General features: G+C 38.5%; 2 protein-coding genes across 3 annotated transcripts; both read right to left on the bottom strand.

Moving 5' to 3' along the window:
• Positions 1 to 14: 14 nt before the first annotated feature.
• arpc4 (actin related protein 2/3 complex, subunit 4) lies at positions 15 to 3,463 on the bottom strand. Its single transcript, XM_047582702.1, has 6 exons — positions 3,396 to 3,463; positions 2,029 to 2,147; positions 1,785 to 1,896; positions 1,584 to 1,679; positions 758 to 928; positions 15 to 557 (listed from the first exon to the last, which is right to left on the bottom strand). Exons 1-6 carry the CDS (start codon positions 3,396 to 3,398, stop codon positions 552 to 554), a joined length of 507 nt encoding a protein of 168 aa, XP_047438658.1. The 5' UTR covers positions 3,399 to 3,463; the 3' UTR covers positions 15 to 551.
• A 1,458-nt stretch (positions 3,464 to 4,921) lies between these two features.
• Positions 4,922 to 12,220, bottom strand: LOC125006775 (ras-related protein rab7-like). 2 transcript variants are annotated; one of them, XM_047583145.1, is made up of 6 exons: positions 11,875 to 12,220; positions 8,124 to 8,186; positions 7,497 to 7,623; positions 7,144 to 7,362; positions 6,410 to 6,538; positions 4,922 to 6,307 (listed from the first exon to the last, which is right to left on the bottom strand). In XM_047583145.1, exons 2-6 carry the CDS (start codon positions 8,174 to 8,176, stop codon positions 6,212 to 6,214), a joined length of 624 nt encoding a protein of 207 aa, XP_047439101.1. In that variant the 5' UTR covers positions 8,177 to 8,186; positions 11,875 to 12,220; the 3' UTR covers positions 4,922 to 6,211. The 2 variants fall into 2 exon arrangements, with proteins under 2 accessions (XP_047439101.1, XP_047439102.1); XM_047583146.1 differs by lacking the exon at positions 11,875 to 12,220 and adding an exon at positions 9,954 to 10,040.
• Between the last annotated feature and the right edge of the window lie 1,657 nt (positions 12,221 to 13,877).

Raw genomic sequence — 13,877 nt, 5'->3', positions numbered from 1 at the left:
AATCACCAAAAATACAAAGTATAATGTTTTTATTCCTTATCACTGCCAGTAAGTATATGTATGATCCTGTGTCTCATTTACAATAGGGTCTTCTGTGTTCTCGCGCTAATTAATTGCCTTCATGGTTTATTAACTGGTGTAACAAAAATTAAATTCATGTGCATATAATATTTATATATATATTTATGTATTTAAAAAAACATTTAAATTATGTGGAAAAAGAAATCTATTATCCTGTGCTCACTAACATTGATAAATATCTTTTTTTAAGGACCTGCCCTGATTTCTAATATTCCAGAGGCAGAGATTCATGTCTGGTGTGGATATCAATTATGTACAAACATCAATATTTTTGAGCACAGGGGAATTTAAAGGTTAAAGGGTTAAAACCCCATTGGCCTGTACATCTTTACTGTACATCTTATGTTTCACCAGCTTCTCTGGGCCGATCACATTTTGCCTCCTCTCCGTCCTGTGAGGTGAACGCTCCACAGCAGCGGCCAAGATTGCAAAAGGAATGTTTTCCTAAGATTTCTTTGTGTATCTCTCTCTCAGAACTGCAAAAGTAAAACAAAAAACACAATGAGCTTAAAAAAAAATCTAAAATATTAAGAATATTACAAAATAGTAAGTACAGTATAATAACATCCTAACTGAATAAGCACTGTGAAAATACTAGAATTAGGAAAAACTTCATATGTCCTGCAATATAAAACTGTCCTCTTGCAATTTTGCATGTTGAAAGACTGCAACTCACATTTTTGAGGAACTCCTCGGCGACTATACGAGCCCTGGCGTTGACCGACAGCTTCATTTCACTGATCTCTTTGTCAATTTCCTCCATAAAATGAATGACAAAGTCCACTAGTTTATGCTTGTACATCTGCTCTGTGTGGAAGTTGGTGATGAGAAAGCTGATGTCATACCCCTGTGGAACAATGAAGGAAAAAATGACGCCGTTAAAGATCCTCCCATCGCACAATCACATGTATCTGTTTGAGCTGAAACTTCACACTAGCAGAAATGATTAACAACCACTATTTGCAAAGGTTTTTTAGGGAAACATTTAGCTTAAATAAAACAGTTAAAAATTAAAACTGTTATTTATTATTTTTAAAAAATATATATATTATTAAATATATTAGACTAGAGGCAATTATTTGATGTCATTCAAGGTTAAACTTAATCTTTATCTCAAACCTGACAACCTTTACTAGACTAAAATGAGGTGTTTTGTGAAGAAATTATGGTAACACACGTTTGGATTTCATTATGGATCATGTTTCAATCAGAGCAAACAATGTGAACTAATAGTATTTCACACCGCTCAGGTGACATGAATGATTACGCTGCTGTTACTCTTCTGTCCATGACCACATACAGCCCAGAATGGTTTGAGTGGCCCAGGACAGGAGGTCTTTGTCGAGTCTAATGAATTCCTAAATTGTGAGGGCAGGAGAACTTTGGGCAGCCTACCAGTCTAGCATCTTCATGCCACCTTGCAAACATGAATAAATACCTTTTATTATTATATATACAGTATGATATCTCATTAATGAAGCATACTTTTAATGTCCACTTACCTCAACTGGTTTCCTCCTCAGGATGAAGAAGTTCTCTGCTCTCATCATCATGAAACGCATGAACTTGTGGCACAGAATCTTCTCGATCTCATCGGCCTACAGCAGCAAATTTTTTGAAAGGAACAATCAGGACACGATTTCCATAAAATCTAACCCTTTGCTCTGAGTGTGGGTTTACACTGGGGCAGCACCCCGACTGACCTGCTTGACGGCGATGCTGACTCTGACGGAGTTGATGGAGCCCTCAATCAGAACCTTCTCCTTGTCATTGCGACTGATGATTACAGGTTGGAGGAGCAACTCTTTACTACTCCTGAAAGTGAGAAAAACACAAACACACACATTTAATGTTCTGTCACACAGTCAGTGCACAGGTATTAAGGGGTTAAACTTTTTCACATGTTCTTTGGTTTTGCCACATGCACCATTGTGGTGCTACACTCACCTGACCTCTACCTCTGGCTTGTTGTGTCTCTCCACCACTTGTGAGGAGAAATTCTCCAGGCAGAGGGCGGCCTGCAGTGTGGCACGCACTGCATTGAGATAAGGGCGCAAAGTTGCCGTCTGGGCGCAGAAGACAAGGAGAAGAATAGATTATAATCATTTCTAATGAATACCGTCTTCATGTCCACTGTATATTAGCTGCTGCAACAGATGTGCTACTTCAGTTTACTGATATCAAAGTAACCCACTGAAGGAAACATGAGCAGGAGAAGCAAAGATTTGCCAATTAAGGCCTCAAGTGGAACAAGTGAGATTGTAGTTACGATACTGGGAGCCATGTATACAACTATGACACTTAGCCCTTATCAAAAGGTTTAAGTAACAATGACAAAAATGGCAACCGATGCACCTTTCATTACGGCAGATTTTTTGTTTCATTAAAGCATAAAAAGCAGTGACAATTACTAACAGTAACAATGGCTCTGTTCAGTTAAGTACCCCACAATGTTCGAGATGAACTTGGTTCATCTAAATGGAATAAAGTCATCGCTGGTGTTGTTAATCACACCTGTGCTTTTCCTGCTTTGACGTGTCTGAAAGTCTGCTGTGATTCAGGTCCATAAAAAACTGCAGAAATACCAAACACTCGTTGAGGCAGTTAATAGAAACTGCTTACATACAGCATTTTGATTGTCAAGAGCCGTACTGTCTTCAAAACTTAAATATTGTCCTGCTGCCCCAAAGGCCATGCAGATAACATAAAGTCAAAACAATGCATCAACATCCCATTGATCGTGGTGTCGGTTATTTACTGCAGAAAATGGCAGGAAAGAGTGATAGAAGTGGGAGGGGTTTTATATATGATATAGAGACATATTATGATTAAGCAGTGTTTTGTAAAGATAGGGGACCAAACAGATCCAGAAGGTTCACCACCACCAGCTGCTCCATCTACATCTGCATCAGGTGAGCTGATAACAGCAGTTAAGTTCAACAGATGCTACCTTCCTTCCTTTTCCGTCATTGCAGTTAGCGTACTATTCATCAGCATAGCATTATTACAGTGTTACAACCAGGCCCCGCATGTTGTAATATCAATATTATATCAATATTATATCATTCTTCGTCTCTATAACATTATATCCGCTCTCTTTGTAGGTAGGAAGCCCACTAGCCACCGTTAGCCTGTTAGCTCACCGCCTCCTTAGCTATTCCTAAAATGACCAATGGAAAAACAAACGAGTCGACCCTTCCTAATCTGATGCCATTTTCATGTATAAACCGTATCAATCTCCCGTCGATGAGATCTGATAAGTGTAACTGTTAAACTGTATCGTTTTATCAGCTCATATGTCTTTTTTCTCTTACCATTTCTCAGTATCCGGAGAGGCGGCTAAAGGCGGAAGTAGCTATACTCGCGAGAGCTACTTCCGTGTACATACCGGAAACCATGAGCATACATCCAGATAAGGAATCAAAACTATGATAAAAACGGCAGGTCTTTAAAAGAAGTAGTAAATATATGTTGGTAGTAAAAAAATTAATCGACAATACTCAAAACCGACATAATTCCTGCTTTGCTTTTGTGTGTGTGTGTTTTTGCCCTAACCAAATAAGCAGCTGTATGGAAACAACACATAAACCTGCATATTAATCAAGTGTTTGTTTAACATTTTCTTTTTTTTTTCTTTTCTCTCTGCAAGTCATGTCTACGCTAAAATGCCAGTTACATAAACATGACTATGCTGGAAGAAAAAACAAAAAAACACAAAACAGATTATTTAATTCATTAAAAAAATATCAAAGTCAAAGTGCCACACTGACTGCTAAACTGAATGAATTGAATTGAATGAGCATGCAGAAGCTTGGTGTAGACATTGACTGTATGCTAGGGTGTAGGGTGGCAGTGTTTTTTGTTGTTTTGTATTTAGTATAATTAAACAACACTCATTCTACACACGTAATTTCATTAAGGTTTACTCTGACATACTTAAAATTATTTTTAAATCTCCATTCTGGCCACACACACAAAAAATAGATAAATAAAGATCATCACAGCCACGTGAATGACAAAATACATTTGAAGCTTAATAGAATCAGATAATACAGAAAATATAATTTGTCAGAATTGTTTTGACAAATATTTTGATGGTGGTGCATCAAGAATGACTGAATAAATGAGGCTGTGATTGTAGAATTGATTCACATTTGGATTAATTCTCTGCATGATATTAAAATAAACTAAAAGAAAAATACTATTGAGATCAATAAGACTGTGTGTACTTCTTCCAGATATGTTTTACGGCCAGATGCAGATCCAATTAAAAAACAAGACATCAATAAACGGGGATGTAAGACTGGATTCAATTTAACTTTAACAAACTGGATTTTTCCAATGGCAGAAACCAGAAATAACATTAGTAAACCATTCCAATAAAATCTAAAAACCCAAATCTAAAACCCAGAATTGTGGAGTTGTCTCACTTAAATATAATGTAACCTCCATTAATACCAGTGTTTCATACAGCTTGGAATGATTGAACAGAGGTTCACAATGTCTTAAAAGCAGTTAATAAATTAAACCTTAACTAGATACCAATTTGATATTAAAGATGAAATACTGTTGTCTTCAAATTTTAACCCAACCATATGTACAGACGAGGCAGTGAGCACCCAGGGAGCTTAAGTTAGGGGTCTTGCTGAATGACACTTCAGCCGTTCAGTCGAGGACACAGAGGCTAAAGTTGGTACATTTCTTTCACACATTTTATCTCATCAGTGCTGGGATTAGAACTACTAACACTAGTGAGGCGCTGACTGAGAAAAAAAAACAACAAAAGGAAATGAACCAATCAATCAAACATAAATTGAGACAAATAATGTTAGACAATTGATATATTCAAGAGTTTTTATTACTTGACGTCCGAATTTTCTTTAACAACATCATTGGCATTGCAGTAATTGTTTCTGTAAGGAGGAGTAATAACAGGGCAAACAGTTGGATATTTTCTTAAATGGAAAGATAGAACATCTGTTTTAGTTCAATCCATTATACCTTTGCCATCTATACACTGTAATACACAATCCGTTAAAAATATTAAGTACTTAGCCAACCTGAGCTACAAGCAGATAGATAGAACAGCAATAACAAAGACATGACAGAAGACAGGTGTAAGCTGTGCCGGTGACGCATACTGTAATTCCAGAGCACTGAAAGATGTCTGATGAGGGACAGAACACATACAGCAGTATTAGAAGTACAAGTAATGTTACAGAAAAAGCAAATATTAATATAGCAAGGGGGGATTAATCCACGTTTTACACTGTGACCACCTTGTCAGCTTTTATTTAATGTCAACTTAGTAACATTTCTTTTGCACCAGGAGGTTGTTTTAGACCCTTTAATACACAATCTTGAAGGGGAAATACAATCACCAGAGTGTTCAAAAGATTCTCAGGAGATATCTAACAGGGAAAACAAGTGAAGCAGCATAATCTGAAGCTCACCGAAAGGCGCGTGGTAGCAGATGTTGCCCAAAATCAGTCAACCCTCTATAACATTTAAAGGCAGAAACATAAGAAAGTGCAAAACAACAAGTGTGTGTTTCAAGGTGGCTAGAAAAAAAATGACATCAGGCAATTAAAATATATATGTGTGTGAATATATATATATACATATATATATATATATATACATACATATATATATATATATATAGTTCAACTAGATTATTTCTTTACAAAAAAAAAGGCAAAAGAAAGCAACAGAAAAACAGGGAGAATAAGGTACTTGGGATGCTGACATTAGCCAACATCGTCTCACATTACAGAGCATCAGCCAGTTCATCTAGAGTTCCCGATCACACTCTCTGAACATGGCTCCATCTTGCCCCCTCAGTGAGAGAGTCAGGGGCCACAGGGGGCATTCTTCTCTTGAGTGATCTTTGGGCTCTAGATTTGTCGGCGTAATTTGCAAGTACGCTAGTGTGTTGATTCATGTGCTAGGTGGGAGGGAGGTTACACCCGAGTGCAGTGTACTGCGTGAGTGGTGGTGTCGAAGGAATGATCAGTGGCGTGAAGGAGGAAGACCAGTAGGGAAACCTTTTCCCTGGGAGCGAGGTGGAGGTGACGCAACCGGTGACGGGGTGATTCAGAGAGAGAGAGAAGATGGTCCAAGATGTCCCTTAGCAGCTGCAGCTTTCTGCTGAAGGTTTAGCTCTGTCATCCCGAGTCAGCTTTAAGGGATCTGGGAATTCATTATACAACTCCACCTCTGTCTCCTGTGAGGCATGGACAGAGGGAACAGTGAATGAAAGCAATCGTTGCCATACAGAAGTAGATAATCCATATTTGACTTTTCATATAAAGGAACTACAACTCACCTGTTTGAGGGCGTTACGTGCAATTGTCTGGAATGCCTGTTCTACATTGATGGCCTCTTTAGCGCTGGTCTCAAAGTATGGGATGTTGTTCTTACTCTGACACCAAGCCTGAGCCCTTTTGGTCGGCACCTGTGTGTATCAAGAGGACATCAATCAACCCTGATGACAAAGTGGGATTTCCTCTCAGAGATTATAAATAGCTCTATTTGGTGAACTTCAGTAAATTTAAATAAACTACGTTTGTTCTTAATTTTAATTTTAATGAAGATCTGTTTATATTTCGAGGTTCATATAAATCTGCACAAAATTCTGATTCAAACACAAAGTGACAGAACTGAATTGAAAACTAAAAGGCTAAATTGTAAAAATTTGAAAAAAATGACCTGAACAAATTTAAATGTGCCTTGCTGTAATTGATGACTTTTCACTTGATCAAATTAATATAGTAATAACACACGTAAAATATTTTAGCAATGCATTTACTGGGCACAGTCATGCCTCTGCTCAGGTACAATGACTTTTGTAATTTCATCAAGTGCTTATACAGCAGTTTAATCCCATAAACATTTATACTTAGTCACTGCTGCAGAGACACAAAGTTCATTTCAATAAAAGTGGATCAGTCTTTACTCCTTGAGTCCACCTGCACACTAACAACCATGGCGTGTTACTGCTACAGACTGGGCCTTGGTTTCACAGGAACATGATATTTGCCAGTATTTGCTCCTACCAACCTGTCTATTCTCCAAGTCAATCTTGTTTCCGAGCACCACAAAGGGAAAGTTCTCAGGGTCGCGAGGGCTGGCCTGGATCAGAAACTCATCCCGCCAGCTGTCCAGTGTCTTGAAGGTATTGGGCGCGGTCACGTCAAACACCAGCACACAGCAGTCGGCCCCGCGGTAGAATGCAACACCCAGAGACTGGAACCTCTCCTGGCCAGCTGTGTCCCAGATCTGGACGACCAAAAAGAGGAAGAACATTAGGTACGCCAGGATAAGAGATAATGTGAAACAATGACACGCCTGTAGAGACCAAAACAAGTAGTTTCATTCAAGATAATGGTCTTTCACTTGTAATTATTCCACACCTGCATTGTTACGAGTCGGTCGTCCACCATCACCTCCTTGGTCAGAAAGTCTGCTCCTATTGTTGCTTTGTACTGGTTACTGAACTTCTTGTTCACATACTGGTTCATTAAGGAGGTCTTTCCAACACTGTGAGTGAACAGACAAAGTGTAGAGTGAGTGCCACATGGATGTAATGTGGACACCTTTCTACCGCTTTCATGTGTCTTCAGACAGCTACTTAGAAAAACTGAATGTAAATGCAACCAATAAGCATTACAGAAATCACTATAATCAGCAGAGTTTAAAATAATTATGATAATTAAAGTATCCCCCAACTCTTACATGTATTATCATAGGACTTAAAGTGGTGAACCATATAGTTCCCTTTAAACAGTCTGCAGATGAGAAGTGCAGGCAAAGAGCAGTAGGGCTGTGTTTACAAGAAACACTCTGCCCAGAGACAGCTTATGACATGATGATAACTCATGCCAACAAGGAAGTATCGCTACGCAAACAGATTTACAAGGCCGATTCAGTTCAGTTATTTTTTCCTAACCAACTATTTTTAGTGCACCGTGATGATTTTCTGACGGTTTGAACACATACGAAAAAAGTAATATTAAAAAATCTGCCACGTTGTGACTCACCCGGAATCTCCTAGGATGATGACTTTCAAGAGCACTTTCTTCCTGGATGTCATTTTTCCACAGCTGCAGAAAGACAACAGAAAAACAAGTTAAGCCATCTAACCTCAGCATTGCAAGTCACCATCTAATCACATGATTTCTATTGTTTCAAGACAGCGAAATCAGTACAAAAGTAAATCTGTTTCTAAGCAGACCAGCAAACACTGGTCTACAAAATTGCGTGTTGAGTTTCATGGCCCTGCACCAATCAGGTCTGAACGCCTTTCACTCCAGTCATGTGATGTCTAAGCTGTTGGGCAAATCACGAGGAGCACTTCATTCTTTCTCTTTCTCTCACACAGCACAGCGCAGCACAGGAAGTTACCTCTCAGAGGACTGACTCCTTCGTCTTACCTTCTGAGCAATCTGACATATTTGTTCACAAAACAATCGCTAAACTGACAATTTACGACTTACTTTCCCTCAGATAATGAGAGAAAAGTTATAAAAATGACCAAAACTCCATAAACAACAAGAGTTTGTAGAAACTATGCAGATACTTACTCCAATCTCCTTCGAGCTAATGTGTCTCATCCCACCTATACCACTATGCCATTTGTGTAAATCACAAAACTACATTAACAATATATGAGGCACAAATTAAGCCTATCTGTATTAATCCAGTAAAACAGTGACACTTTTTATCCCCTTGTGGAGTCAGTCAGATAAAGTAGACTCCTGTACTTCCAGAAAGAACCCTAGTTCACTGTTGGGCAATCTGTGTAATTTCCAAACCCTGAAATGCAAATCGCTGGTCCGTTATGTGCGTGGTGTCAATCAGTTCTAGTCAAAATGAAGAAGGCAAGATATTGCACAACACACGAATAAGTGAACAAATTGTGTACTGCCCCCTCTCTAACTGCTCCGGTTAAGACAGTCTTTCAGAACCTTGTATGTACTATGAAATATATAACCAAGCCAAAGATATGACACCAAAGTGGTGCACAGGATATACTATGAACTATGAAGTTACTATCGCAGTCTTTCTTATCGTCATTCCATTCCATGTGACACTGTTGAGGATAAGCCTTATTCTCATCATTCCGGCAGACAAACACATGCTGACTTCACTTTTCACGGCTAAAACTCGTATAAGACGTGCTGGGCAGTAAAACATGTTCTGGTCTTGAAAGTTTATCTATAACCCTTATCCATGCACAAAAGAGCTAGGCAAACAAAAATACGCTGTGATTTCATAAGAAGCTACCTTATCTTTTTTTCATACTTTCGTCTTCTCTGCGTCATATGAATCATCATCAAACAACTGGGGAAAACAAAAACTAGGCAAGTCTGCCATATGTGTGCGGTGAGCAAGCATGACAGCAGCTGTCTGAAGGTAATACACGTAGCAATGTCTCCTCGGATGTAACTAGGGCCGATCCAAACACATGTACGGGTGGCCATAGTACGTAATATACAGATGAAAATTAAACAGTGCTGAATTTGTAAATATGAACTTCACCAATGGATCATTATGTTCTTTTGAGGAAACACATTATTACTTTCATGTCTTTTCCAGTGGCACACAGGAACCTGTTATATGAGGCTTTAACCAAAAACCTGACAACTTCCCATTAGCTTTATGTAGGTCAATACACATCATGCACAAAACACACAAGACATTTTAGACATGCCCATAAACCCCCTCAAACTGGTTTTGGTGTAACTTGTCATATAACATAGACATCACTTATAATTCAAACTAAAATGATTACACAAGACTGAAAACTAGACAAATTCTTCAAGTTGCGGGTTCAAAAAAACACAAACTCTTGAGTTACGACAACTCACTTGCATTCGTTCTGACTGGGACAAGCACACCACTCCTGTAACAACAACGCTGTGAAGCACGGAGCAGCTGACAGAAGAATGAACAGCACATCACTGAAGTCTAGGTGTGCTCACACAGCAGTCACATGACTAGCGGAGAAACTGAGACCTGACAACACCTAGCTTTAGTCACTGAATACCGACTGGCATGTGTCAATGATACAAGCTTCAGGAGTTGAAATTGAATAAACTGGCAAATAAAAGAAAAGTCTGAGGGTATGTGCAGGTTAAAGGAAATGTGGGAATGTAACACACAGTTGTAGACACTAAATAAGCTATTGTACATGGATGAAAATCATACAATCAAACTGGCTGTCAGCTGGCTTGTGAACAAATGATATAAAAAAGTTGAAGTTACGCTCTTTTACTGAGGTTTAATCTGTCTCTTGTTCATGGTCTGCCTTCCAGCATTATGAAAGGGACATTAAAAGAATTAATTAAAAACCCAGCATCAATGAAATATAAAAACTTGGATATTTTATTGTTCCAACTCCTATCACTGACCAGGCTAATAATACGACCTGACTCTGAGAAATGGTTGTTTAAAAAAAACATGTATCTGAGTGGAGTAAAAGGCCCAACGTAGCATCCCTTAGTCTGCACATTCATGGAAGGAGCAGCCTGAATTCAGCTTGGACATCACGAACGCACATAACAGACACAAACAAGTAAACAAACTGTGGACTAAATTTAGATTTTGGAAGGCAGAGCTCATGTTTTTCTCAATGTTGAGCCAATCGTCATGTTTCCTGGTAAACTAGTTTCTACCTGACTAACACACTCCAGCTCACGTGATATCAGGACGTCTGGTGAGTACACAACACAATAATAAACTTAAAAATATTAGCACTAATTAGAGCTTGGCAGGAGCAACGTGAACAACATGTGCTTAGAGTTACACACTCAGTGCCACGAAAACCATAAAAGCTCTTCAAGGCCACAAGTAAAGACATTTTCAAAGTGTGACAAACCCTTCATGACCCTGTGTGTTATGAGTGAATAACAAAGTAGGCCTGGTCCAAACTAGCGGAGTCGAGCTCCAGTATCAAGTAACCCGAGATGAGTCGTTTGCACTCGGGTTGCTAACAACTGCAATCAATCATTAAAAACAAAATCAGAGCAGGAAGGCCTTTCAGTCCCCATGTCCTGTAAACACAGGTACATAGAAATAAAAGAGAAAACAAACAAACAAAACAAAATGACAAAGTTTTAAACTTGAATGGGTGAAGAAATAGACCTTTTATGTTTTAACAACAAAAGATTTTCATGTTTCATTTCATCCCAGTGAACTTGTTGTCACAAACACTGACGGGAGTAGCCGCGTTAAGCTGTTAAATTAAAAGTCACCGAAGTATACCTGCAAGTCATAAACGAAACAAAAACTAGAGAAGAAGAAAAAGACACATGACATGTTCCGTCTGCTAGGCAACACAACAACAAACATATTAAACATTTCTTTCCAACAGCCTGTTGACAGAACAGATGTGTTAAAGTGGACACTTGTCCAAAGCCAAGATATGTCACCAAAGATCACCTTTGAAGGGATTTATTAGAGAGATGTGTAGCTTTGAAGTCTCTCTGTGCAGGAACGACAAATACATATTTAATGAGTCAAATAAATCATTATTTCTCCTGCCAACATTTGACAGAGATTGTCGTCCTTTGACAATGATTAGCTCGACAGACAGACCTCGATTCTCTCTCTTGATTGGACTCGACCCACAGGACCCACAGGCCGGCCTTGTTGTTTTTGCCAACGAGCTTCTCGAAAAACATTGCACCACCATTAGCCGTTACACGTCAGGGTTAACGGGGCACCGAATAAGACATGTGAGCAAATACGATACATCACAAACGACTGCCAGCGTCTCCAAAAACTTACTTTCAACTTGTAGCACCGCGGAGAGGCGACTTCTTGATGGTGTCAGAGCCGGCTGCTAACTAGCTGTTATTGTTCAGGACAGCTAGCGTCGGAGGCTAACTAGGCGTTACGTTAGCTCGCTGGAGCTGAACTCGCTGGCTAATTTGGTAAAACCTCGTCTCAAACTAGTTGTAAAAAAACGTACTGTCCTAAGTGTGAACACTAACAAAAAGCGCGTCGCAAACTGACAAGGCAATCTATCTAGAACCGCGGCGTGAATTTGGCACTTTACTTGATGGCTTGCCTGACTGCCTGACTGCTAACTACCTACTACCAGCTTCTGCCTTCCCCTTTCACTTCCTCCTCCAAAACAACGTCTTACGTCAGACGCAGCCTATGACAATCGACACTTGTACAAATGACAAGTTAAATATTGACACACTTTTGTGGCATTATAAGTGAAACAATATCTCTTATTTTGGGGACTTCAACAATTATTTAAAGTGCAAAGTTGATTCTTCACTTAAATTAAATACTACTACTACTACTACTACTACTACTAATAATAATAATAATAAACTGTATTTATATAGCACAACTCATGCATAAAATGTACAAAATGCTGAAAAGAAAAGACATTTGTTAGAAACAAGATAAAAACATGTACATAAAATGCCTAATGAACAAGTAAAATAAAAGCATGAATAACAACAACAACAACAATAATAATAATAATAAAAGTACATAAAACACATTTCAAGAGAAAGTAATATATTATTTTAGCATGTACCATTTGGTTTGTCAGATGAAATAAAATCAAATGAAAAAATAAGCCTAGACAAAATGGATGTAATCAACCTTCTCATAACTATAAATATAATATTGTCTGAACTTTATTCAAACCTGAGCCCTTTTATTTTGTTTATCATTATTTGTATTTTTGTTTTGTGTGTATTGCTATTTTGTTTTTTCTTCATAACATCTGTTAAAAATAATTGTATTAATATCTGCCATGTCTCATAAAAAATATTTAAGAATCAATGGTTAAAAAGTTGGTTTCAAGTACAAACGATTTGTACTGACTTTCGGTTTTGCTGTAGGTGTAAATTTAATATTGCTTATTTATAAACTAGGGGGACTCAAAAAGCATTTCCATGAGGATAGGAGAAAAGACACTTTTAGGACACTTTTTACGTCTAGGATGTGGTGCTAGAGACATTAGATGCCAACTCAGCAGTGTATTTGTTTGATCCTCTCAATATGCCCACCACTTCTAAAACACACACCCCCACTTTCAAAGACATGACTTCTTGTTAAGAATTGAGCATCAAGCCTAAACTCAGATAACCTGACAACATCATCAGGACATCACTGTTTTCTCAGACTCACATGATCTCCATCAGCCCTGTTTTTTAAAGGGGTGACTGTGGCATCACAAGGTGTGAGATGAAGGGTGATGAAGGCTTGTAAACCACTGTGACATCCCATTATACAAACCTATTGTCCCAGTTAATATCCTATATTTTACAGTCTGTAATCAGTGAAATTTAAGAGTAATACTCATTGGGCTAGGTAATGTTACACAATTTTGTTTAAAGAATAAGACAGTTTGAAAGCCCGACCATAACTGTGTAAGTATTGGCAGTATAAAACCTCTAAAGATAAGACATGTCCAGCTGATCTTAAACTCAGGACTTCCACCTTTGTGCATCTCAATACCATCTACCAATGATGTGGTTTGATCTTGTTGGTACAATCAAGATGACATGTTGCAAATGAGTGGTTTAATGTGGTCAGTTGTACACAATGAGGGGGAGATAATCCACCACTAGAGGACAGTGTTAACCCATTTTGAAAGGAGGAACCAAATGAACTGAGGGGCACATTCTGTGTGAGCAATGCCACACAGAGAAGGTGTAAAGGTCAAAAACAAAAGGTTGGTTGGGTGATTGATCTGCTTCTTTAAACCTTTTAAAATGCTGCCAGTGAAACATGCTAAAATGGGTAGGCAGCTCATCCTTTGG

The sequence above is a fragment of the Mugil cephalus genome, chromosome 4 (assembly GCF_022458985.1).
Source record: "Mugil cephalus isolate CIBA_MC_2020 chromosome 4, CIBA_Mcephalus_1.1, whole genome shotgun sequence".
Lineage (NCBI taxonomy): Eukaryota > Metazoa > Chordata > Actinopteri > Mugiliformes > Mugilidae > Mugil > Mugil cephalus.
This window is presented reverse-complemented; position numbering and strand designations above follow the sequence as displayed.

Excerpts from the sequence above, each read along its gene's own strand:
- arpc4 (XM_047582702.1), bottom strand. Across the intron at positions 1,897-2,028 it reads AAGCCAGAGGTAGAGGTCAG|GAGTAGTAAAGAGTTGCTCC; the intron begins GTGAGTGTAGCA and ends TCTCACTTTCAG. Across the intron at positions 929-1,583 it reads TGAGGAGGAAACCAGTTGAG|GGGTATGACATCAGCTTTCT; the intron begins GTAAGTGGACAT and ends ATTGTTCCACAG.
- LOC125006775 (XM_047583145.1), bottom strand. The coding sequence starts at position 8,176 with ATGACATCCAGGAAGAAAGTGCTCTTGAAAGTCATCATCCTAGGAGAT. Across the intron at positions 7,624-8,123 it reads ATCATCCTAGGAGATTCCGG|TGTTGGAAAGACCTCCTTAA; the intron begins GTGAGTCACAAC and ends GTTCACTCACAG. Across the intron at positions 7,363-7,496 it reads ACCGACTCGTAACAATGCAG|ATCTGGGACACAGCTGGCCA; the intron begins GTGTGGAATAAT and ends TTGGTCGTCCAG.